We start from the raw sequence: 25495 nt of genomic DNA on the forward strand, positions 1-25495 counted from the left end.
AGAGTGGTGCACTTGAAGACAGAGCAATAGGATCCATCCAAACCAAACACAGAAAAGAGATGGAAGAAAAGCTGGACCGTGCATCAGTGAGCTGTGGTGGAGCTGTGAGTGGACTGAGAAGCATGAACTGGAGTCCCTGCAGTAAGGAGGGGAGAGCGATGACAGAAGTATTTGAAGAAATAACTGTTAAAATATTTTCCACATTTGATGAAAGTTATAAAATCACAGATCCAAAAAGCTCCACCAATCCTAAGTTCAAGAAATATGAAGAAAACAATGCCAAGCCACATCATAATCAAATTGTGTGAAACTAGTGCTCAACAGAAAATCTTAAAAGCAGTCAGAGAAAAAAAGACACATTACATATAAAGTAAAAAAGATAATAACGATCACAAACTTCTCATCAGAAAAAAATGTAAGGCAGAAGACAGGCAAGCAACATCTAGAATTCTATACCAAGCAAAAATGTCTTTCAAAAATGGGGGGCTGGCCCCGTGGCCGAGTGGTTAAGTTCGCGCGCTCTGCTGCAGGCGGCCCAGTGTTTCGTTGGTTCGAATCCTGGGCGCGGACATGGCACTGCTCATCAGACCACGCTGAGGCAGCGTCCCACATGCCACAACTAGAAGAACCCACAACAAAGAATACACAACTATGTACCGGGGGGCTTTGGGGAGAAAAAGGAAAAAATAAAATCTTTAAAAAAAAAAAAAAAAAAAAAAAAAAAAAAAAAATGAAGGCAAAATAAGTCATTTTCAGACCAAAAAAGGCAATACAGTTAAGGAAAAAAACTCCACAACAGTTACAAATATGTCACTTGAGTTTCAAATATTTTTTCCCTTTCTATAATGACTTTGGTATACAGATGGCCTAGGATGGCTGGGAATTTGGGAGAAAAGGAAACTATGAATCATCTTGAGCACACATTCTCATTTAGATTTGAGGTAAAAAGACACAATAGAATATATAATCTGTGATGGAATCTTTTTTTTTTTAAAGATTTTATTTTTCCTTTTTCTTCCCAAAGCCCCTGGTACATAATTGTATATTTTCAGCTGTGGGTCCTTCTAGTTGTGGCATGTGGGACGCCTCCTCAGCATGGCCTGATGAGCGGTGCCATGTCTGCACCCAGGATCTGAACCAGAAAACCCCGGGGCCGCCGAAGTAGAGCATGCAAATTTAACCACTCTGCCACGGGGCCGGCCCCTGTGACGGAGTCTTTGAAGATATGGCTAATAAGTAAAAATCCTTATAATTCTCCACTTCAAGCAACTTATTTTCATTTTAAAGCAAAAAGAGTGATTCTTATTTTTTATAAATCATCTTTTTTCCCTACTTTCCTTTTAAATATACGCCCAAACTCTCCTTTACCCTATCTAGTAAAAAACATAAAAAATAAAATATTTTATACAATCAAGATATTCTGAATTTTCATTCTCAAGGCTCATAAGAATGTCATTATATATTGAATTCTCTAAATCTTAAAACATTTAACCAGCGAGACAGAGACTATCACATACTCCATAATTTCTGAGACCTGCTTTTTATAAATTACCTTGAAAATATTGGAAGTAGCCAATATTTCTTTTCATCACCAAAGACTTGTCTCCAATTTTTACTGCATCCAAGAGAGAAACCATTTCCATCAGGTCCATAGGAAAATGTGGGTGCACGGAATGATTCTGTTTTATGTATATATGAAAAAAAAAAGAGTTAATCTATTTAAAAATTATAGGAGGGATGGAAAGTACCAATTTTACTACTTTATATCTTTGGTATCGAAAGCTACAAATATAATTCAAAATGAATTGTATATTTCTAACAATTAAAAGATAAATTTCTGAAACTTATTTTGGAAAAAATATTACCTCTGAATACTTCTTCACCCTTGAAAAATGAAAATGTCAAAATGATTATCTAATATTACTGAAAATCTACTGAAGTGTTCAGTATATCTTACTTTGTTTTGGTGTATGTGTTTTCTTAAAGATATTCTAATTCTTGCAACTTCATTCATTCATTATTTATGAACTTCCTACTATGCGCCTGATGGCACAGTACCAGGTATTTGGGATCCAAAGATAAATTAGATGAAATTCCTACCAAAGAACCCAGAGTCTAACAAAGTCTAACAGAACTACAATGTGACAGACATGTATGTGTGTACTGCGGGTGGGGCAGTGGAAGGTGAAATGTGGAGGAGGTGATACTTTAGCACAATCTTAAATAATGAGTAACAGGTGAGGAAGCAGAGGGTGATTAGAGACTGTTATTTCAAGCTTGGTTTGAAAACTGATATAGAGTGAGAGAGAAAGAGCTAAGTTTCATAAGAAAAGGGTTTTTTTCTTTACTTAAAAATAGAATGCACAGATGTTAGCTCAGGGCCAGTCTTCCTCAGCAAAAAAAAGGCTAATCTTCCTCAAAAGAAAAAAAGAAAAAAGAAAAAAAATAGAATGCATTTTGGCATGTTTTATAAGCTAAGGATAAGAAGTAGCCAGGGAGAGACTGATTGGGAAAGGTTGATGATACAGAGAAGTAAAAATTGATGAAAGAAAATTCTAGAAGAAATGGGATAGCCTCTAAAGAGCTCTAAAGATTAACATTAGGTACCACCAGAAAAAGACATCTTGTCCTCAGAAGTTAGAGGAAGGGTAACAGTGATGGGTTTGAAAGTAGAAATGTTTGTGTGAGGTTATAAGTGTGGGAAGATAAGAATTTACTTGTGCTGACTTACAATTTTTTTATGAAGGGCTCATAAAATGAGTAAGGAAATTGGGGAGAGTGGTGAAAATCTGGAATAACTGTTGTGGGTAGTAAGGTGACCTGATCAGGAACGCACATTATTGGGGCCAGCCCGGTGGCGCAGCGGTTAAGTGCACATGTTCCGCTTCAGCGCGGCCGGGGATTCACTGGTTCAGATCCCGGGTACAGACACGGCACCGCTTGGCAAGCCACGCTGTGGTAGGCGTCCCACATATAAAGTAGAGGAAGATGGGCATGGATGTTAGCTCAGGGCCAGTATTCCTCAGCCAAAAGAGGAAGATTGGCAGCAGATGTTAGCTCAGGGCTAATCTTCCTCAAAAAAAAGAAACACACATTACTACCAAATAAGAGTTGTGGGCTTAAGCGAGGTCTGAGACCAAATCTGTAGTTGTAAGCATCACCACGGGAGTGAAATTGCCCTCACCAGCTTTCTACAGCCCCAGTGTACAGGTAGATAAGATGGATATCTGGAATAACCTAGGTCATGCATGCAAGAGTTGCTAAAGTCATCTACCGTAGGATGTAGAAGAGAAAATGGTGAGAAACAAAGCCAGAAGGGAAACACACACTTGGGAGAAAAGTGTTGGAGAATGGAGGACTCAGTAACCTACAAAAGGAAGTACATTAGAGTACAGAAAAGGGAGAGATGAAAGGATAAAGTCTGTGGTAAGAGAAGAGAAAATTCAAGTTGAAAATTTCAGGGGCTCCTCAGTTCCAAGTGATTAAAAGGTTCAGTGTTTGGTTACGGGAATGACTGGCCACCAGAATCAAAGGGACTGGCGTGCCTGTTTGAGAGCACAGCAGTAGTTTGAATATAGAAACTCTTTCATGTGGGGAAATGATCTCAAGGTAGGCAGGTGACAGTCAGTAAGAAGGGTAGAGGTTATAGCCAAAGGATAGAATAGAATACTTTTAAAGGAGAGAAGAACAAAAATGTGGAAGTCGCAACGGAGAACTAGCCAAAGAGCAGGGTGTGAAGGTGGAGACGCAGAGGCAGGGGTGTGCTAGGCTAATGCTATTCCAAAGTGCGGGTCAGACCGCCTCAACAGGCTGTAAAATCAATTCAGTGGGGTGCAGCCGCCACTTCTTTCTAAGGAACTAGAACAGAAAATATTAAGAGTACACTGCACATAGTAGAGATTAATGAGGTTTTGTGTGATTTTTGCTTATTTTATTCATATAACTTTATAAATATGTGTGCATTCACTAGGTTGTGATATAAAATGATATGTTTCTTACTGTAGTCACTGGCAAAAAAGTTTGAAAAAAATTACTTAAAGAGAACAATGGGATTCCCAGGGAGCACTCATCTGTCAAACACCTGCAGGGGTCGGTGGGAAACAAACGTGGCAAACGGTAGTGTCCACGTCCCATCTGAAGCCGTCAGCTACCACAGCTCCAACTGAACGACACCAGAGGGGAGAATGGGCCCACTGTCCCACATCTGTCAACTCTGAGAAGGAGAGAGCTACTTTTTTATGTGAACTCTCTCAGTTTTTAGCTGTTGTGGGAGGTCTTAAGGGCTATACTTTGCCTGTAGGCTGCCTTTTGTCCTCTCTGATTAAAGGGAGGCAGAAGGTAGAATATTCTGTGAAGAGGACAACCAATTAATTAATAGATATAAAGAAAGTTTATTTACAAGGCAAAGGGATGAAGGCATGATGGAAATGGAGGGAGCTCAGCAGTGGAGAGGGAGCTGGGGGAGGGAGGGCACGGAAACCCTCACCTGGAAGCCTGAAGCGACTCAGTAGGACTACAAGATTAAAATGATCCAAATACGGAAGTATCTAATAAAAGTCTCCCGAAAATGCATTCTTCTTTCTATATTAAAATCAGTCCCTTCTGATTCTCCTGGCAGATACAGGGCTTCAGATGGTAGGGAGTCTGACTCCCTTACAAACACTGCGACAGACCCCCGTGTGGTATCTTGGTACATTAGCTGATGCCTAAATACTTCGGTTCTAGCACAGTGGTGCTGCTTACACGCACACAGCTCAGTCTGAGCAACGCCACACCACCTTTGTTTAGGAAATGCCTGTCCAATTATTTGAACACCTTACTGAATTCTTCCCCTGTATTTTCACTTTAAAAAATAAGCCAAAAAAGGACATAAAAGCTGATAGTAGTGATACAACACATAAGTTTCACTGTCAACCACCACAAAGATGGGAATGATTGACCATGTCAAAAATATAATTCCTTAGTCTCAATCATGAAACACACGCCAGTCAACTGTGTATTCAATTGGGGGGAAAAAAGGAAAGCACATGTGTTTTGGCTAAACAATACGCTGTATTAAGGTTTTAAAATTTTTTGCAATCTGAAAATGAAGCTCCTTTTCTTTCATAGACTGATTGTTGAAAAGCACTGTATAAATGTAGGAAACAGCTTTTATTTATTACAATTTATAAAATATGCTTAGTTCTCTGCTTTTATGTACAGTGTGCTACTGAAAATATATATAAAAGTCAGTCTCACGTCCTCAGCTCTTCCAAATGATGGGCCTTTTCATTCATCACACACCCACCACTTCCATCCAGTCACAGTGAGTTTTAACACAGAAACATTTTACACTTTCTTATTATCTAACTGCTGTCCTCCTCTAGATTTCATATTCATCTGTGGTCATTTTTCTAAATAATTATGATTTCTTTTAACTTACTTACCTATCGTTGTTCTATTTTTCCCAACTAGCCAGCAGTGGTAGCTGAACAGCGACAGGACGCTGATGAAGAACATTGTAGACACAAAGAAAAGAAAAAGCACGTGGAATTTTGCACGTGTAGCTGAGAGTTCATTCTGAGGCAAGAAAAAAGGAGTTAATTTTGAGGATGGTCAACCTCTAAAATATATTCTTATTTGGTTCTTCCTAAAGATTGTTGAATACACCAAAAAATTTGCCAGATATGAAGAGTAATGAAATAAATTAGATAATATATCCAAAAGCGACATTTCCAAAAGCAGAGAATTGGTATTATTAAAGGAGCTTCTTACATAAAATGTCAGAAAGTCATTTAAAAAATTCCTCTTAAATATGTAAAAATTTTAGCAATACTTTCCAGTAGTAAAGAAAAAAGAGGGACACTTTTCTCTAAGCTTTTCTTTCCTGCTTTCCAGGCAGCCCTCGTTTACTGCACGGCGCTTCACCACGCTCTGCAGATACTGCATTCCACGAGACCCTCCACAGCAAAAGATCCCAACTCGATGGGGGCTCAGACAATGGGCAGAAATTTTCAGCAATAAAGTGCTTTTCAAAGTATGTACATTGTTATTTTAGCCATAATGCTCTTGCACACTTAGACTCCAGTATAGTACAGAATGTAACTTTTATATGCACTGGGAAACCAGAAGCCTCCTGTGACTCACTTGCCTGTGCTAATTGCTTTATTCCGGTGCTCTAGAACCGTGCCTGCAACATCTCCGAGGTATGCCTGTGTATTCAAGCTTTCTCCAACGTCCAGGATATACGAGAGTTTCCTCCATTTATGTTAAAATATTTGCTTCCTTTAAATATATGCTGCTAACCAGAAGCTAATTGTGATAATTTTATTTTCATCCTTCTTTAATCTCTACTTTTGGAACACCACTCTAAACGTGCCCAGGCCCTCAGCGGCTTTGATTCCTACCTTTTTTATCCTTGCTCCACTCCTACAGAGCTTTGTTCGGCAATTGGCAATTTGGGTAAAGAAATTTACCATAAGGTATTAGTGAACGAAAACAGCTTCTCTGTTACCCATTCTTATGGCTATATTCATTTTAACAGAAGCAAAGTCTTAACTTAAAAGAAATTCCTATCTATTAATAGGAGAAGGAGGAAGCCTTTAAGTGTTAGCTTTTAAAACAAAACTGTACAGGCAAATGACAGACTCCACTAAAACATGAGGTGGTCCTGCTTGATTTAAACACCGTTTACAGGTTAAAAGGAAGCATTAGGTAAATCTGATATTTATCTTGTTCACTTCTCTCCCAGGGTAACTACACTACCTTTTAAATACGTCAAGTGATCCTTCTATCTCCCCGTCTTGTGAAGCAAATGAGTACTACAGTCACGCGTCAGTTTCGGACACGGACAGACCGCATATACGACGGTGGTCCCACAAGATGAGGACCACACAGCCTAGGTGTGTGTGGGCTACATAATCTAGGTTTGCGTAAGTACACACTATGATGTTCGCACAACAACGATATCACCTAACGACACACTGCTCAGAATGTACCCCTGTCGATAAACAACACACGACTACATACATATCCACTATAAATGTCACAAAAGAGATGACAAGAATGTCATGGCAATAATGTATTTTACCTTTGCACAACTCTCTGTAGATTTCCTGCGGCAAAGCTTGTACAAATAGAGACAATGTATTAACAAACCAATTTTCATACAAAGTTATCCTGAGCACCAGCTGTATAAACCTTTTATGTTCTAAAGGGACACTAAGATGTTGTTCTCTAAAAGTCACCAATATTTTCTCAAAAAATACGGAAGAGAAAACAGACAACATTTAGCTCTTCAAGCACATTTCAGGTAGACTTTAAATACACACTTTTCCCTTTAGTTTTTAAAAAAATCTTCTGATTAGTAGTTTCTGAAAACTAGACGATGTTTTTACTACTTTTACTGCTATTCTTAAGTCTTCTAAGAGGTGTTGTCACTTGCCCCTCTCTGGTTTGGTTTCAGCATGGCAATCCGAGTGATCCTTGACAAGTCAGGTCACATTACTCCTCTGCTGCCTGTTTCATGTAGAGCGAAAGCCACAGTCCTCACAGCACTCTCCAAGGCCCTCTGTCATTTCGTCTCCTGGACTTGCCATGAGTCTCACTCTTGCTCACCCCTCAGCCACACCAGCCTCCTCACTGTTCCTCTAACAGGGCTGGGATGTTCCTACTTTTGGTCTTTAGTCTCAAGTTTACATGTTTCCTCTGATTGGAATGTCCTTCTCTCAGCTAGCCACTAACTCCCTTTCAGTCTCTGCTCAAATATCACCTTCTTACTGAGGTCTACCCTGATCACTCTTTTTTTAAAAATTGACATATAATTCACATACAACATATTAGTTTCAGGTGTACAACATAATGATTCAATATATGTATATATTGCAAAATGATCACCCAATAAGTCTAATTAACATCCATCACCACACACAGTTACAGTTTTTCTTGTGTTGAGATCTTTTAAGATCTAACTCTCAGCAACTTTCAAATATACTTATTAACTACAGTCACCATGCCGTATATTACATCTCCAGGACTTATTTTATTTTGACCACTTTCACCCACTTTGCTCATCCCCCTTCCTCTGCCTCTGACAGCTACCAATCTGTTCTCTGTATCTATGAGTTTTTTTTTTAAAGATTTTATTTTTTCCTTTTTCTCCCCAAAGCCCCTCGGTACATAGTTGTATATTCTTCATTGTGGGCCCTTCTAGTTGTGGCATTTGGGACGCTGCCTCAGCGTGGCTTCATGAGCAGTGCCATGTCCGCGTCCAGGATTCGAACCAATGAAACACTGGGCTGCCTGCAGTGGAGCACGTGAACCTAACCACTCGGCCACGGGGCCAGACCCTTAATTTTTTTTTTTTAGATTCCAAATATAAGTGAGATCATATGGTATTGGTCTTTCTCTGTCTGACTTATTTCACTCAGCATAATGTCCTCAAGGTCCATCCATATTGTCACAAATGGCAAGATTTCCCTTTTTTTTTATGGCTAAATAATATTCCATTGTATGAATATGTATGTATGTGTATATATCATAATTTCTTTATCCATTCATCCATGCACAGAACCTAGGCTGTTTCCATATCGTGGCTATTATAAATAATGCTGCAATGAACATAGGGTACATGTACCTTTTTGTTAGTATTTTCATTTCCTTTGGATAATATCCAGACCTGGAATGACTGAATCGTATGGTAGTTCTATTTTTAATGTTTTGAGGATCCTCCCTACTGTTCCACAGTGACTGCACCAATTCACATTCCCACCAATAGTGCATAAGCGTTTCCTTTTCTCCACATCTTCACCAACATGTTATCTTGTCTTTTTGATAAGAGCCATTCCAACAGGCATGAGGTGCTCTCTCACTGTAGTTTTGATTTGTAATTCCCTGATGATTAGTAACATCAAGCATTTCTCCACGTACCTGTTGGCCATCTGTATGTCTTCTTTGGAAAATCTCTCTTCAGATCCTTTGTCCACTTTTTTTTTTTGTGAGGAAGATTAGCCCTGAGCTAATCTGTGCCAATCTTCCCCTACTTTGCATGTGGGATGTCTCCACAGCATGGCTGATGAGCCGAGTGGGTCTGCACCCGGGATCCGTACCTATGAACCTGGGGCCGCTGAGGCGGAGCCAGTGGAACTTTAACCACTTAGTCATGGGGCTTGCTCTGCCCATTTCTTAATCAGGATTTTTGCTATTGAATTATATGAGTTCTTTACACGTTTTGGATATTAACCCCTTATCAGATATATGATTTGTAAATATTTTTTCCCATTTGGTAGGCTTCCTTTTCATTTTGTTGATGGTTTCCTTTTGTTGTGCAAAAGATTCTCTGATGTAATCCCACTTGTTTATTTTTCCTTTTGCTGTTTTTGCTTTTGGTGTCAAATCAAGGAAATCATCACCAAGAGTGATGTAAGGAGGTTACCTGTTGTGTTTTCTTCTGGTATATTTATGGTTTCAGGCCTTACATTCAAGTCTTCAATCCATTTGGAATTAATTTTTGTGTGTGGTGTAAAACAGGGGTCCAGTTCCATTCTTTTGCATGTGGCTGTCCAGTTTTCCCAACACCATTTATTTAAGAGACTGTCCTTTTCCCAATGTATATTCTTGGCTACTTTGTCATAAATTAATTGACTGTGTATGTGTGGGTTTATTTCTGGGATCTCTGATCTGTTCCACTGACCTATGTGTCTGTTTTTATGCCAATACCATATATTTTGATTAATATATCTCTGTAATATAGTTTGAAATCAGGGAGCATGATGCCTCCAGCTTTGTTCTTCTTTCTCAAGATTTCTTTGATTATTTGGGGTCTTTGGTGGTTCCGTACAAATTTTAGGACAGTTCTATTTCTGTGAAAAATGCCATTGGAATTTTGATAGGAACTGCACCGAATCTGTAGATAGCTTTCAGTAGTATGGACATTTTTTTAACAATATTAATTCTTCCAATCCATGAGCAGAGATTATTTTTCCATTTAGTCGTGTCTTCTTCAATTGCTGTCATCAATGTCTTATCGTTTTCAGCGTACAGGTCTTTCACCTCCTTGGTTAAAATTATTCCTAGGTACCGATCTTCCTCAACTTAAATGGGGCTACATCCTATTGTCCTATTTCTGATAAATCCATGATAAGTTGAAAATATTATAAGTCAAAAATGCATTTAATCCACCTAACCTACCAAACATCGCAAGTTAGCCTAGCCCACCTTAAATGTACTCAGAACACTTACATCAGCCTGCAGTTGGGCAAAATCATCTAACACAAAGGCTACTTTAGAATAAAGTATTGAATATCTCAGTAATTTACTGAATACCGTACTGAAAGTGACGAACAGAATGGCAGCACAGGCCCAGAACAGTTGTCAGTGTGTCAGTGGTTTACGCGCGTGTCTGCACAGCCGACCAGGAGCTGGAGGTTGCTGTTGCTGCGCAGCGTCACGAGTGTGCATCGTCCACAGAGCAGCAGACCGGGAAAAGATCAAAACTGAAAATTCAAAGTACAGGTTCTACTGAAGACGAATTGCTTTTGCACCATCATCAAGTCGAAAAATCTTAAGTTGAACTATCATAAGTTGGGGACCATCTGCATTTTATTCTTTATAATGCAACTGTAAATGGGGCTGTTTTTAAATTTCTCTTTCTGATCATTTGTTATTAGTGTATAGAATACACAACAGATTTTTCCATATTGATTTTGTATTTAGTGAACTTTCCTGAATTCACTGATTAGAACTCAAAGTCTTTTGGTGGAGCCTTTAGGGTTTTCTATATATATCACATCATCTGCAAAGAGAGACAGTTTTACTTCTTCCTTTCCTACTTGGATGCCTTCTATTTCTTTTTCTTGCCCAATTACTCTGGCCAGGCTTCCAACACTAGGTGGAAGAAAAGTGCAAGAGTGGGCATGTTTGTCTTATTCCTCATCTTAGAGGACAAGCTTTCAGCTTTTCACTTTTGAGTACGATGTTAGCTATGGGCTGGTCATATATACGGCCTTTATTATGTTGAGGTACATTCCCTCTATACTCACTACGTTGACAGTTTTTATCATAAATGGATGTTGAATTTTGTCAAATGCTTTTTCTGCATCTACAGAAACGATCATATTTTTATCCTTCATTTTGTTAATGTGGCATATCACATCAATTGATCTGCAGATACTGAACCATCCCTGCATCCCTGGAATAAATCCCACTTGATCACAGTCTATGATTCTTTTAATGTACTGCTGAATTCACTCCGCTAATATTTTGTTGAGGATTTCTGTATCTAAATTCATTAGGGATACTGGCCTGTAATTTTCTTTTCTTGTAGCAACCGTGGCTGATTTCAGTATCAGGGTAGTGCTGGCCTCATAAAATGAGTTTGGAAGTACTCCCCCTTCTTCTATTTTTTGGAGAGTTTGAGAAGGACTGGCGTTAGTTCCTCCTTAAATGTTTGCTAGAATTCACCAGTGAAGCCACCTGGCACTGGACTTTTGTTTGTTGGGAGGTTTTTGATTACCGATTCAGTCTCTTTACTAGAAATCTGTTCAGATTTTCTATTTCTTCATGATTCAGTCTTGGTAGGCTGTATATTTCTAGGAATTTGCCCACCTCTTTTAGGTTGTCCAATTTTTTGGCATATAATTATCATAGTAGTCTCTTATGATCCTTTGTATTTCTGTGGTATCAGTTGTAATATCTCCTCTTTCATTTCTGATGTTGAGTCCTCTTCTTTTTCTCAGTGAGTCCAGGTAAAGGTTTGTCTATTTTTTTAATCTTTACTAAAAAACAGCTGTTAGTTTCACTGATCTTTTCTATTGTCTCTTTAGTCTCTTTTTCATGTATTTCTGCTCTTCTGATCTTTGGTATTTCCCTCCTTCCACTAACTTTGGGCTTCGTTTGTTCTTCTTTTTTAGTTTCTTAAGGTTAAAGTTAGCTTATTCAAGATCTTTTTTATTTCTTAATGTAGGTGTTTATCACTATGAACTTCCCTTTTAGAACTGCTTTTGCTACATTCCATAAATTTTGGTATGTTGTACGTCTATTTTCATTTGTCTCAAGATATTTTTACAATTTTTTCTTTAACTCAATAGTTGTTCAGCAGCATGTTGTTTAATCTCCACATTTCTGAATTTTCTAGTTTTCTTCTTGTAATTGATTTCTAGTTTCATACCACTAGGGTTGGAAAAGATGCCTGATATGGTTTCAGTCTTGTTAAATTTATTAAGACTTGTTTTATGGCCTATCATATAATCTATCTTGGAGAATGTTTCATGTGCACTTGAGATGAAAGAGTACTCTGTTATTTTTGGATGAAGTGTTCTGTATATGTCTAAAAGTCCATCTGGACTAATGTGTCATTTAAGGCCAATGTTTCTTTATTTACTTTCTGTCTGGATGATTTATCCATTGATGAAAGTGGGGTATTAAAGTCCCCTACTGTTACTGTATTGCTGTGTATTTCTCCCTTTAAGTTTGTTATATTTGCTTTATGTATTTAGGTGCTCCTATGTTGGGTTCATACGTGTTCTTCTCTCAGATATCCACTGACTCCCTTCAAGTCTTTGCTCAAATCTTATCTTCCCACTGAGGTCTACCCTGATCACTCTCTTTAATACTGTAACCTGCCCCTGTCATACCCACCCACAAACACTTGCCAAATTCCTTACCTGCTCTACTTTTTATTTATTTATTAATTTTTAATTTTTTTGAGGAAGATTAGCCCTGAGCTAACATCTCCTGCCAACCCTCCTTTCTGCTGAGGAAGACCGGCCCTGAGTTAACATCTGTGCCCATCTTCCTCTACTTTATATGTGGGATACCAGCCACAGCAAGGCTTGACAAGTGGTATGTAGGTCGGCAAGCAGGATCCAAACCAGCAAACCCCAGGCCACCAAAGTGGAATGTGTGAACTTAACTGCTGTGCCACCAGGCCAGCCCCCTTACCTGCTCTACTTTTGTTTTCATAGGATTTACTTTCTAATATACAACATTATTTATGTATTTCTTATGTTTATTATTTAGTTCCCCCTTCTCAAAAATAAGCTGTACAAACACAGAGCTCTTTGTCTGTTTTGTTCACCAATATATCCCAAATGCCTACAACACTGCCTGGCACTTGGTAGGTGCTAAATAAATATTTGCTGAACGAATGCAGGAAAAGATAGATTTAAACTTACTAGTCTTTCCTTACTCATGATGAGTCTAAAAAAGGTAAAAAAAACCTTATTCTTTAATTAATACATCATTACATGCAAACATTGGTGAAGTTTCTGATAAAGAAATGTGAAATTCTGTAATTTGGAGTTTATTTATCTGGCACTGAATCTTCTTCATTTAAATAGGGCCACTGAATACGGTTAAGGAGGTTGTAAACTGAACAAAGGTGCCCAGCTAGGGGAACAACAGAGCCCAAAATTCGTTAAGCTGTGACTGCACAGAACTGGGGTGCTCTCTTCTACAATGCATGGAGGCACTGTAAGTGCTAGCATCTGCTGGTTTTAAATACCAAAACTTTAAAAATCGAATGATGTTTTAATGAAAATCCTTCTAAAATGTATCAGATATTTCCTGGAAAAACAATTGTGCTTGATGACTTGAGGCTTTAATTATGTTCTTCCCAGTAGCAAGTCAAAATACTAACTAACTTAAAATTCTAACTTCCTACACTAACTATGTGACCTTGGGTAAGCTACCTAACTTCTCCAGCCTAAGTTTCCAATTCGGAAAATTGGAATAATAACAGCTTTCTGTATTAACTATATTTTCTTATTTTCTGTATTCCTGATGCTCTGGCGTCTGGGCCCTTGCTGACTGGGGAGATCGCTTCTCCCAGGGATATCCAATTCTTAAGAGACAGCAAGGAAAGTGCCTCTCATATATAATCTAACCAATACAGAGCCCATACTCCAAACCACCTCTTCCATCTGCCTCTTCCACTCCAGAAGGTAAGATGTCCCTGCCCAACTCACTCCAGAGGTGGGTACAGACAACGAGGGACAGCCTGTGTGCCCAGAGACCACTGAAATTACTCAAACTAGCTAATCCTACATCTGCTTACCCTGCCTGGCCTTGCCCTTCTCCTGGAAACCACAATAAAGGCTCAGGCCCTCGCTCCTTCTGCTTCCTGAATGACCCTGGTGCTTCCCTGTGTGGCCCTGCCTGTGTGGCATGCTGCTTCGCTTGGGAACTGTGAGTAACAAACTATCTTTTCAATAGTAATCAACTCCTGATCTGTTGGCTTCACTAGACCTGAATAATAGTAAAACTTACATTTTAAAACACTTTCACAGGGTTTTGAGGAAGAGCAAATAAAAAAGTACTTTTTAATCATAATAATCTCCCCTTCAAAATCAAATATTTAAATGTGAAAACAAAAAATAAAAATGCCAGAAGAAAACCTGGGTGAATATATATATATATATATATATATATATATATATATATTTTTTTTTTTTTTTTTTGAGGAAGATTAGCCCTGAGCTAACATCTGCTGCCAATTCTCCACTTTTTGCTGAGGAAGACTGGCCCTGAGCTAACATCCATGCCCATCTTCCTCTATTTTATAGGTGGGACGCCTACCACAGCATGGCATGCCAAGCGGTGCCATGTCTGCACCTGGGATCCAAACCAGCGAACCCTGGGCCGCCAAAGTGGAACGTGAGAACTTAACCGCTGCACCACTGGGCCGGTCCCTTGGTGAATATTTTTATAAATTCATAGTGAATAGGCTAAAGCCAGAAATCATAAACAAAAAGTACTGGTTTTAAACAAAAAACTCAGAAAATCAGAAATTGTAAAATAAAAGTACTGCTTTAAAAATATAACACTTGGATTAAAAACAAAAAAACCCCTAAGTGTTATGAGATATAAATCAAATACATGGAAAAAAACATTTGTAACTCATGACAGAAAAAGGATTAATATCTACAGAGACAGGAGACAGAGCAGTGGCTCGCTGGGGCTGAGGCTTTTACTACTGTAAAACTGCCTGAGGCTCATCAGCTCAAAAGCAAGTAATTACTTCCCCAAAACTGATGTGTCTATTGTTAGAGTGTGGCTGAAAACAGTCTGGATCACTAAAAGGAGCTCACTATTTCCCACTTAACATTCATTTATTCACAAATAAACAAATATATATGAAGGTAAATTGCAAACTCATCTGTCCTCTGATCTACCGTAAATTCTAACTAGTAAAATTAAAATAAGTATATCTACTTGTAATAAAGAATGAAATAATTCTTTATGACCATAGCATCTTTAAAAGTCTTAAATACATCTTTTAAGATAGAAAAATAGACTTACCGTCCAAAATTTTATAAAGCACTGTAAAACTGTTGTAGCCACGAAAAGGCAATATAATAGGGAATACAATAAAAACAGCAGGAAGAATTTATAATTAGAAAATCCCACACAGTTATTCACCCTAGAAGAATAAAGAAAGTCACAGCATAAAAGTAAGACAAATCATAAACTCACATAAACAAAAACTAGAATGGTGGTTGCTAGGGGGAGGGAGAAATGGGTAGTAGTTGTTTAATGGGTACTAAGTTTCAGTTTTTCAAGATAAAAAAGTTCTGGAGATGGTTGCACAACAATGTGAACATACTTAACACTATGGAACTGTATACTCAGAAATAGTTAAGATGGTAAATTTTACATTTTTCTTTTTTTACCATAGTAACAATAATAATAATAAATAAGACAGATCAAAAAACTTAATCATTACTGGGAAATGGGTCATTGGGAAGTAGGGAGCAGTGTCTTAATAGTGAATGTGTGTTTTTTAATAAATTCTATAAGGAATCTGGAAGCTTAGTATTAATTTTTAATACATTATTATTTGGGTTAACAACAGAATATATTTTTAAAGGAAACATTTAATATAAACATATATAAAATATATATGCATATGTATAAGTATACATGCATATATATAAAACTGGATCAATCTTGATATCTATAAGTAATTAAATTGACCAAAATTTAGGAATGCTGAGGTAAATTACTCTAAATTTTCTCCTTCCCATCTCTCCACCCCCATGTGTGATTTCCTCTATTTTTTATACATACCAAGGACAGTGATGATCCATCTTAAGAACACATCTAAGAAACAAATAAGTATAAGAAAATCCATGTAGAAAAATTCCCCTAATTTCTTTTTTCTCCCCGTAATTTCTGATAATTTTATTTTAGCTTAAATTTTTCCCTTTATAAATACACCTTAGAAAAACCAACCCAGTAAACATTAGGTTAGAGAAAATTTCTGGTATGTCCACAAATATTTTCGTAGGTAACAGGTACCGATGGTTTTACACTGGGATTCAGCTGAGCACAGCCAGCAGCCTCGGACCACATCAAATGACGTTTTAAAATACACATACACTGCATACAGCACCTGGTACATTAGATGGGTCCAGTTTACAAATTAGCTACGGAGGTAAAAGGGAATACAGAAATCCCTGTGTTATTTTAAACATGTCTAAGTCATAAAATTAAAACTTTAGAAGCAAGTATGTTAAAATATTAACACTGATGAGTCTGTAGATGGTTATTTTTTCCACATATGTTGTAAAATTCTATCCGACGGATAAGCACGACTCTCCTCTTTATAATCAGAAAAAAACTCCGATTTGCCTCCCCACCAGTATGTGTAATCTCTATTTGTATAAAGTTAGACCACAGATCATCTCAAATAATATAGCAAATGAGTAAACTAATACCCAGCACGTTAAACAGCTTGTCCAGCTCAAGTTCAAGGACTAAGCAGGACTCCCAAATCAGGGATCTTTCCTTTAATACATTACCTTCTCACAAGTGCACAGGAAATATTTTTCACGTTTTTCTGGGAACAATGTTACAGCTGGGAATTGAAAACTGTTTTTGTGGTTTGTTAGGTTTTAATATCAGCATTAATAATAAAAACAAGAAAATTGTCATTACGGTCTTTTTAATCCAGGAAATAAAGTTATCTTTCTCAAGGGGTTTATCACTTAATTGCTCATCAATATTATATTAAGCATAAGCATAGGAAGTATATGTAGAGAAAGTTCGATCAACTGGTACAGGAACTGCTATCAAAGATAACTTCAAAGTATATTCTAGCTTATAGAAATATTTATGTTAGCCCTACATACATAGCAAATATTGGGAGAAGAAGAAGGGTTTTCGCCAAGTATAAAGCACATAAAATATCCCTTCCGCTTCCATCTCCCATCACCAGTTCCCAGCATTGGGGTTAAATGAAAGCCAACGAGTAACACTTACATGTCACATGCTGAGCAGTGATGCGCACGGTCAGGTTTAATCAACTGACATCTTTCACAATATCTGATGGCTATATTTAAGAATTAAAAGGAAGTTGTTGAAGGATGTACAAGTTTAATTAATTCGATTATAAAATTTGCTTTCATTTCCTTTATAAACAACTCTGGGAAACTGACCACTAATAATTTTAAAATAATACCAAAATGCATTGGGGAGCTTCTGAAATCAAAATGCCAAGAGAATGAAGGGGACCTCAGAAATGTAGTTTGCCTAGCAATGTTCAGATGAAAAGTAGACCCAAAGGAAATAAGTGTCTTAGAAAGGTCAAACACCTAGTTTAGCAGAGAACTCAGATTTACTAAGTCCTAAAGCAAGTGCTTTTTCCTACTATACGGCCATGTCTACAGCAAAATACCAAAACTAATGTATATAAACTTTACGACATCCTATGGCATTTTGTTTTTGAAATTCTAAAATAGCTTTATTTAAGAAATACAAAAAACACAACCTTTTATCTCCCACCCCTATCCCAGACGAACAGCAAAACTGACAACACGTTTTTGGAAAAAACCTCTGAACTTCTCCCCATTCGATTCTAATACATGCTATTGTTGCTCAGTTTATATGTCCATTCACTCAACACATCCTGGGCGCCTGCCAGGTGCCAGATACCCCTCCAGGCGTCAATCCCTGGCTTCGTGGAGCTGATGTTCTATTGGAGAAGACAGGAGTAGCAAGATGAGTTAACAAAATAGAGAGTATATTAGTGACAGGTGCTGACAAGGAGAAAACAGCAGGGAACAGGAAAGGGGTTCTATAACTTCAGAGACATCTGAGAAATCCGGACGTGAAAGCAGCGAATGAGTGAGCCACGCAGCTATCCGGGAAAAGGAGGATGCTGAGCACAGGGAACAGACCCTGAGGTGGGAGTGTGCTCAGTCTGTTGAAGAAACAGTGAAGGGTCGCCTGGAGCGGAGTGAGAAGGAGGGAGGAGAAGAGGTCAGAGAGTCACAGGGAGTCAGATCAGCTAAGGCTTATTCTTCCAACTCAGCTCAAGTACTCTGATAAGAAAGTCCAGAGGAAAAGTCCACTGACTAAGAGCTCCCTCAGAATCTCAAAGTTGAGAACTTTAGGTTTTGGTTTTTGAAATTTAAGTAAGTGACAAAATATATCTTTGAGATTCATGAGGGAAATGTCCCAAGACTTCACGAATCAATAAATTCCTTAAAACCATCACTTTGGAGGAATACAGAACAATAAAATTACAACGAGATGCTAATCTTTCTCCTTTATGACGGCCTTGAAAGCAAACAGACCACACTGAGTCTTGGCAACAAGACAAATTACTGTGGGTCTGTCACCAATAGCTGAAACTGTATAGATTTAGAGCATTTAACTGGTAAATACGCGACCTACTCTAAGAGGAGTGGACTTCTTCTGGGGGTGTCTGCCTGCTCTATAAGCCACTCTCTCTTCCTCTGGCCGCTCAGCGTCTCAGATCGCTCTTACGTCTGCACTGTGTGCGTCCAGCCTTCCCTTCTAGTTCACATTCTCTCTCCTGTGAGTCAAACATCGGGACTGAGAGACAGTGAGTTACGTGTGCATGTCGCTGGAACCGGGTGCCAGGCGACGGCTGTATCTTGCCATGCGGATTGGATAAGAAATCAGAAATCATTCGCAGACAGACAGTGTCAAAAATGAAGCAGATAGAGAGCCCCTGTGGCTTTCCAATTCTGGGCTCTGGTTCTTTCTCCTAGAGCTGCCCTGAAGCTACAGGAAATACCCACGAATCCCTTATACCATCCCAGTTTTTTGGTAGTTTTTTTAGGGGAAGGGGGAGTTTAAAAAGCTTAAGAAGTTGTCTGTTTCTTGTGATCCTAAGTCCTAACAAACATGGTAACAGCACAGAAAATAGGTTCAAATAAGAATTTAAATTAAGTATACCCTCAAAGTAGATGGACTGTGCCATGTGTCTTTTTGGAAGTCGTTTTGAAGACTGTCTTCAAAAAGTCTTTTTGGAAGGAAATTTGACAGTATTTATAAAAAATTTAAGATGCGTATGCTTTCTGACCCAGGATTTTTATTTCTAGAAAATTTATGCTACAGATATGTTTACTACAAAATTGTTTTAAATAATGAAACACTAGGAATAACTTGAATTATGAAAATGCTTAAGCATTTTATGATATATTCATATAGTGGAATACTGTGCAGACCTTAAGAATTTTCCATACAAAATACACATGCGCCCTAAATTGGAAAACTGCAAATACATTAAATGAAAAAAAGCAAATTGTAGCATAGTTTGAATATGTAGCATGTTTCACATGTCTAAATGAAAAAAAAATAGTTTTTTCTCTTTACATATCCCAATAAAATGCATCCACCTTCTAGATGTGAATTAACATAAATAAGAGACACAAAGTGTTGTTTTGAAGCACTGTGATACACTGGCTAGAAGGCGCTATATCTAGGTAACCAAATTTGTACTAATATCTATCCACTCTAATTGTTAAAATATGTTACTTAATTGTATATAAGTTTTGCAATACTCTGTTATGTATAAAAAATTCCTGCAAGGACATATAAGAAGGGGAGTAACCTCTGGGGAGCAGTGTAGGGGTGAGGGTAGGCTCACTTCTCATTTGGTGTTCTTAAAAAAATGTTTTAATCATGGGCATGTTACTACTTTTATAATTTAAGCAAAAATTTCTTTAAGATGAAAGGAGTTTATACAAATATCCACTTATTAAATGAATACACTACACTTTATTGAGGGCATTCTATGATACCTTGCCTGGGTTGGACACGAGGGAGGTAAAACCATAATGTAGGAAAAGGAGAGCTACAAAGGACCTGAGAGAGCTCCTAGTCCAATCTCTATCTTACAGATTAAAAACACTCCAAAACCTAGCGAGAAAGTAATTTGCCCAAGGTTAGATAGCTGAACGAGTGGTAAGATGAGGATCAGAAGCCAAGTATCTTCTTTGCCTTTTGCTCTAAACTTTCTCCACTCAAAATTCTGACATTGCCCTGAGATGAGATTAAACCAAACAGACCTTTCAAGAAGACGTTTCAAGCGTCTTAATGACTGAGTAGATGGAAGAACTGAAGTAAAAGCGGCAGTCAAGGAGAACTTCCGTCTCTAGTATAGGGTGGCTAGAAGGCCGCTGCTGGCAATGACAGAAATAAGCTTCACGGGGCCCCCGGGGAGTGGGGTAGGGTGTTTTTCTTTCATTTATTCTTTCATTGAACAAATATTTAGAGTTTCTACCATTGACAAATACTGCTGGACGCTGAGAAGATACAGGTGAACAAGACAGACTTGCCTCTTGCTCCCATGGTATTAGGTTTTGAATTGATGCATCTAGTTTTATTTGAGTTTGAAAGGTCTGGATAGTAGGTCACTCAAGTACAGCCATCCTTTGGAAGCTGGAAATACAAGAGTGGAGCTCTAGGGAGAGCTGGAGATGCTGAATTGAAAGGCACGTGCCAAGATGAGTGACGATAAAGGACAAAGGCTCCTGGGTGCTCTGGGAGACAGGTTTGCAACTTCTTCCCTCTGAAACACCAGGAACAATGCACCAGCTGATTGAGTGCAGCTCGACTGCAGGCTGCGCGGTAGACACGTAATCCCTGTGTGCGGCTGCAACGCCACCCCTTCGCCTGACACGCAAGAAAGGGTTTGAAATGTGAGTGAGTACTAGCATGACAATATCCTTGAATCAGTTTTAATTCATCTCAGGAAAAGGTAACTCGTTCCTGAAAACAAATGATCTGAGACACAATAAGCTACTGATCACAACATCGTAGTGTCAGGACTCCATGGTTTAAAACAACAGCTGAAGGAACAGGATGGAAAGAATGGGGCAAGCCACCCTTGTGAGGATGAGAAACAGGAGACAAAAAATGCAGGAGGAAGAATTACCACTCAAGGATGCAAACACAGAAGTAGACTAGAAAATCACAAAGAAGAAAGCTTTCTAAGTCAGAGTGACAAAAAGCTGCTGAGCTTGGTTAGGGAGAATGGAAGCCAGCTGCCTGGAACTAGCCGGGAAGGAAGAGGCCCCGGGCACAGACGACTTATAAGAGGATCTGCAGCCAAAGGGAAGAGAAAATAGAACGGTAGGAAGAACAGCATCAGAACCAAATTTCTGTTACTGTTTTTAAGAGGAGATATAGCTTGAAGTATACCTGAAAGCAGAGGGAAGAAACTAGTGTGAATTTAAGTGGAGAAGCAAGGTTTTTAGGAGCAAACTGGGCAAGAAGAGAAGAAAAAGTCAGGATCTCTATACAAATAGAAGAAAGGACGAGAATGCAGACACCAAGAGGAAAGAGAGGCACGGAGGAAGAGTCCAAGGCTGGCAGCACAAGCTCCCGGAAGCCGCAGGGCCTCCGCCATCAGGTTTGGTACCAGTTCTCCCGCTTACTAGCTGGTGACCTTTGATCAGTAACTTACTTCCTAAGAGCCTCAATTTCTTCTCCTGTAAATGCAAATAATACCAAGCGTAAAGGACTATTGTGCAGACTAAAAAGAAATCTTCTGGAACACATCAGATTCTCAAAACAGTTATTATCATTATGATAATACTATCTCTGATAAAATATAAAGTCAGACTCTATGATGGAAAAAATTAGTAAAGGAGAGAAAACTAGGGGGATAAAAAGTGTTTAAACAGCTATTCTGGAGAACACGCAGGAATAGATTCATTCAACAAATACCTACTGAGTGACGATTTAGTGAGACCCTGCGTTGGGGACCATGGGAGAAATTCCTGACTGCCAGAGGCTGAAAGTCAAGGAGGTGACATGAAAACAAGTAACTAGAAGGCAGTGTTTGTGATCCACAAGGTAAGAATTTGAGAAGTTCAGAGAAAACTTTAAAAATCACTTCTTATTAAAGTGAATAGAAATGGGTTGAAAAGGGGTGGACAGTGAATTAAAACTTTAAACTGGATTTAGAGAGGAGAAAGTAACAATTCTAGGCAGAGAAAAAGACATAAAGGAAAAAAAAGGTGGGGCTGGACAGAATGTTTTAGCACAGAGTTGACACAAGGAAACATTGTGGGATGAAGCTAGAGAGGGACCTTGGACGGATCCAGATTATGGAGGGAAGGTTTAGAAAGACTCATTTTGTGTCCTGAATAGATAACAGTACGTCCACATGGTTCAAAGAAGCACAAAAAGGATTCAGTGAGAAGTCTGCCGTCCCTGTTGCCCAGCCCCCTGCCTCCTGTGAAGGCAGCTGCATGACTTTCACTGACCTCTGGTCTATGAAAGGTCTACTTTCTACGACACGTTTCTGTAATTTTGTTTTTTAAAGGATGAATAGGTATTCCTTCTACAATAAGGAAAAAAAAAAAGAAAAAAACCCCAAGTTTGGAATTCTAAGCAGTAGAAATGCAGTACAAAATGACGTTCAAGAGCAGGGACTCTGCTTGTAGTCAGAAGATAAAGTATGAATCCCAGAGCCCACCACTTGGGGACTCTGGGGACCTCACTGTGCCTCATTTCTCCACCTCTAAAATGGGGACAAGTGCAGCACCCTATCTCAGAGTTGTTCTGAGCGTAAATAATCGCCAGTCAAGTCCTTAGCATAACCCTGGGGCAACAGTCAATAGAGGAAGGGTGCTATTCAGATTAGAGGAAAGCCATTATAATTAATGAAAAGTAGTGAAGCTTTAAGGGTAAAGATTTTACATCAGTGGCTCTTAAGTCTTTGGGGCACGTGTACTGCTCTGAAAATCAGATGGTCCTGCTATGAACAGGCTACGTCAAAAACTACCCAAAATTTTGGATATAATCTCAGAGCTCATAAATTCTCTGAAATCTTGGACTTTGGGTTAAAAATGTCTAATCTACAGAACACCAACAATTATTTAAACCAGACATTTCATAATTAAATACAAAAAAAGGGTTATTTTAAATTAGCTTTCATTTACTATATACCAAGATCTATACTAAGTGCGTATCTCATTTACATATCTCATTTAATACTTCCACTAACCCAGAGACATGGATAATATTATCCTCATTTTAAAATGAGGAAACTAGGGCTTAGAAAGTTTAAGTGACTCTCACTAGTAATGGAAAAGCTGGCGTTTGATCTGAAATCCATGTTTTCATTCTATACAATAATATAATACTTATGCAAAAAGGGTAGTATTAAATGCATGAAAAATTTGTCAGTCAAATATCCTCTCCTAAAATCTTGTATAAGTTTTACATTTTCGTAAGTCACAACCTGTACATAACTATACAAGGGTGAAGCTCCCTTTACGTCCCCTTGGAGCTGAGCAGCACAGTGGGTTCTGGAGCCAGAGCACCTGATTTAAATTCCTGTTGTTTCACATCCTGTCTGTGTGACCCTGAACAACCTCCTACCCTCTGTTTGTCTCAGCTTCCTCATGGCTACTATGGAGACGGCAGCATCTACCTTGTACGGCTGCTGTGAAGTTTAAATGAGCTCATATGGGTCAAGCACTTAGAACAGAGTAATTGTCAGCTACTGCTATTATCTGTATTTGAATTAATTAATGAGGTATATAACACATCATTTAAAACAACTTCCTGTATTTAAATGAGCAGCCTGGCCACTCACAGAGTCATCCCTATCACAAGGCTCTCCTCGCGAGGAGAGGAAGCTGCCACTGCAGGTGCGTATCTCAGCGGGGCAGTGGGACAGTGCAAAGACCAGACAAAGCAGAGCTCAAACTCTGGTTCTCTGAAGATCAGCCTTACAACCTTGAACAAGTTTCTTCCCCTGTGTGTCTTTACTTCTCCCCATTCCAAGTTAGCACACTTGATTTTTTAAAAATTACTCAGTAATGACAAACAATATTCAAATTCAAACCAGAATTTCCAAATGATGATTTTACAAAGAACAATTGAAATTTTTAGCCATGAAGACTGAGTTGGAAAACAAAAGAATATGCAGAGAAAAGAGACTCATATTAAAGTGAGTCCCTTAAAAAATCCATGTCAATATATGTACATATCTATATCTGAAATACCACAGAAGACACAGAGCACAGGAAAATCTTGTTCCTGTAGATGCTATTTGACTATTTGTGGATAGTCAAATAGTCCTGTAAATGACTATTAAGTGGATATTGTGAATATCCACTTAATAGTCAAATCATGCAAATGCATCTTGGCAGAAATGACCATATTTCAAAAATTCTTTGGAAAGAGAAGCTTAAGATTTGCTTTTCTTACTCCTTGCAGCTGACAGGGTGGAGATAGGTAAGTCCCTTGCCGTTCTTCTCAAAATTTCTTGTTGTCTTTCTTGGTTGAATTCCTTTTCATAACGTTCCTTGTCAGAACTGGACAAGTAGAACTATAAAAGGAGAAATAACTATTAATTCTTTTAAGTCCCATAATTATTAACTATCACACTCAGAAAAATAAAGTTTTGTCCAGAACAGAAAAACACAAAAATATTTCTTCTATGAAGACAAAACTTGTCTTTAAATTTCTTTAAGAAGCTAAATCAAGTACATTTTCACAAAACTACACACCTTTGACAGATTAGAAAATATGTGCCCTCCATACCACTCATGGCAAAGAACATGAACTAAATATTTTTGCGTCTTTGTTTTTTACAGAGAAAATTAAATTCCTTCTCCAAAAAGGGTTTAACGTATATTTTCTATTAGTAAAAATTTTGGTGTTTGAAAGTGTCAAGAGATTTTTAATTTTTGGAAGGATGTCTAAAGATTCACTTGCTTTGCGTGACAGGCTACATTACAGGCATGGGGCCCTACAATTTTCTGGCCAAATGTCTCAATGAGGTCAACAAGTCATTCTTTTACGCCTTTGCCTTAGCTTTTACAAAGCTAACGCATAGGAGTACTTCCTCCAGAATTACTAAGGACCGTCAAGGCAGGCAGAGCCTCCTGTTCTCACGGAGAGACTCCGTTACAGAATTGTTCCTAGTTTCCATTTCTTAAGTTTTTATACCCATGGGGTGGCCAGCCTCTAGTTCATTTCTTTAAATCACATTTTCCCTACAAAGGATTTGTGAAGTTGCTCTTGTTTTCACGTCATCCCAGCATCTCAAGGACCCTCAGCTTCATGCCTGTGTTTCATGTAACCAGGAGCTTTACATTTCTGTCAGTCTTTATTTCACAGAATCTTTTTAAAACCAAAAATGGCTTGAGATTTGCTCTTGATCATGTTTTATATTGTAACAATGCTGTTCCTTAATTTTTATTTACATATAGGGCTTTGCTTGAAAAGGCCTAAGGAATCACGA

At 38.4% G+C, this 25495-nt stretch overlaps 1 protein-coding gene across 34 annotated transcripts in view; it reads right to left on the reverse strand.

Annotated features, from left to right (window-relative positions):
- The window catches only part of ZDHHC20 (zinc finger DHHC-type palmitoyltransferase 20), a 67199-nt gene that overhangs the window by 11126 nt on the left and 30578 nt on the right, over positions 1–25495 (reverse strand). For 18 of the 34 annotated variants that reach the window (XR_011527985.1, XR_011527987.1, XR_011527989.1 and 15 more), the window contains 6 exons: positions 24457–24577; positions 17239–17308; positions 16045–16077; positions 15277–15397; positions 5427–5559; positions 1553–1679 (listed from right to left, as the gene is read on the reverse strand). Coding sequence is in view for 27 of the 34 variants with exons in the window: in XM_070578579.1 (XP_070434680.1) it covers positions 1553–1679; positions 5427–5559; positions 15277–15397; positions 16045–16077; positions 17239–17308; positions 24457–24577 (605 nt within the window). In the remaining 7 variants the exon portion in view is untranslated. Of the gene's footprint in view, positions 1–1552; positions 1680–5426; positions 5560–7069; positions 7106–15276; positions 15398–16044; positions 16078–17238; positions 17309–24456; positions 24578–25495 lie in introns of all 34 variants that reach the window. The other 16 variants (XR_011527984.1, XR_011527986.1, XM_070578554.1 and 13 more) reach the window with 3 other exon arrangements.

This window comes from Equus przewalskii, chromosome 16 (assembly GCF_037783145.1).
Source record: "Equus przewalskii isolate Varuska chromosome 16, EquPr2, whole genome shotgun sequence".
Taxonomy (NCBI): domain Eukaryota; kingdom Metazoa; phylum Chordata; class Mammalia; order Perissodactyla; family Equidae; genus Equus; species Equus przewalskii.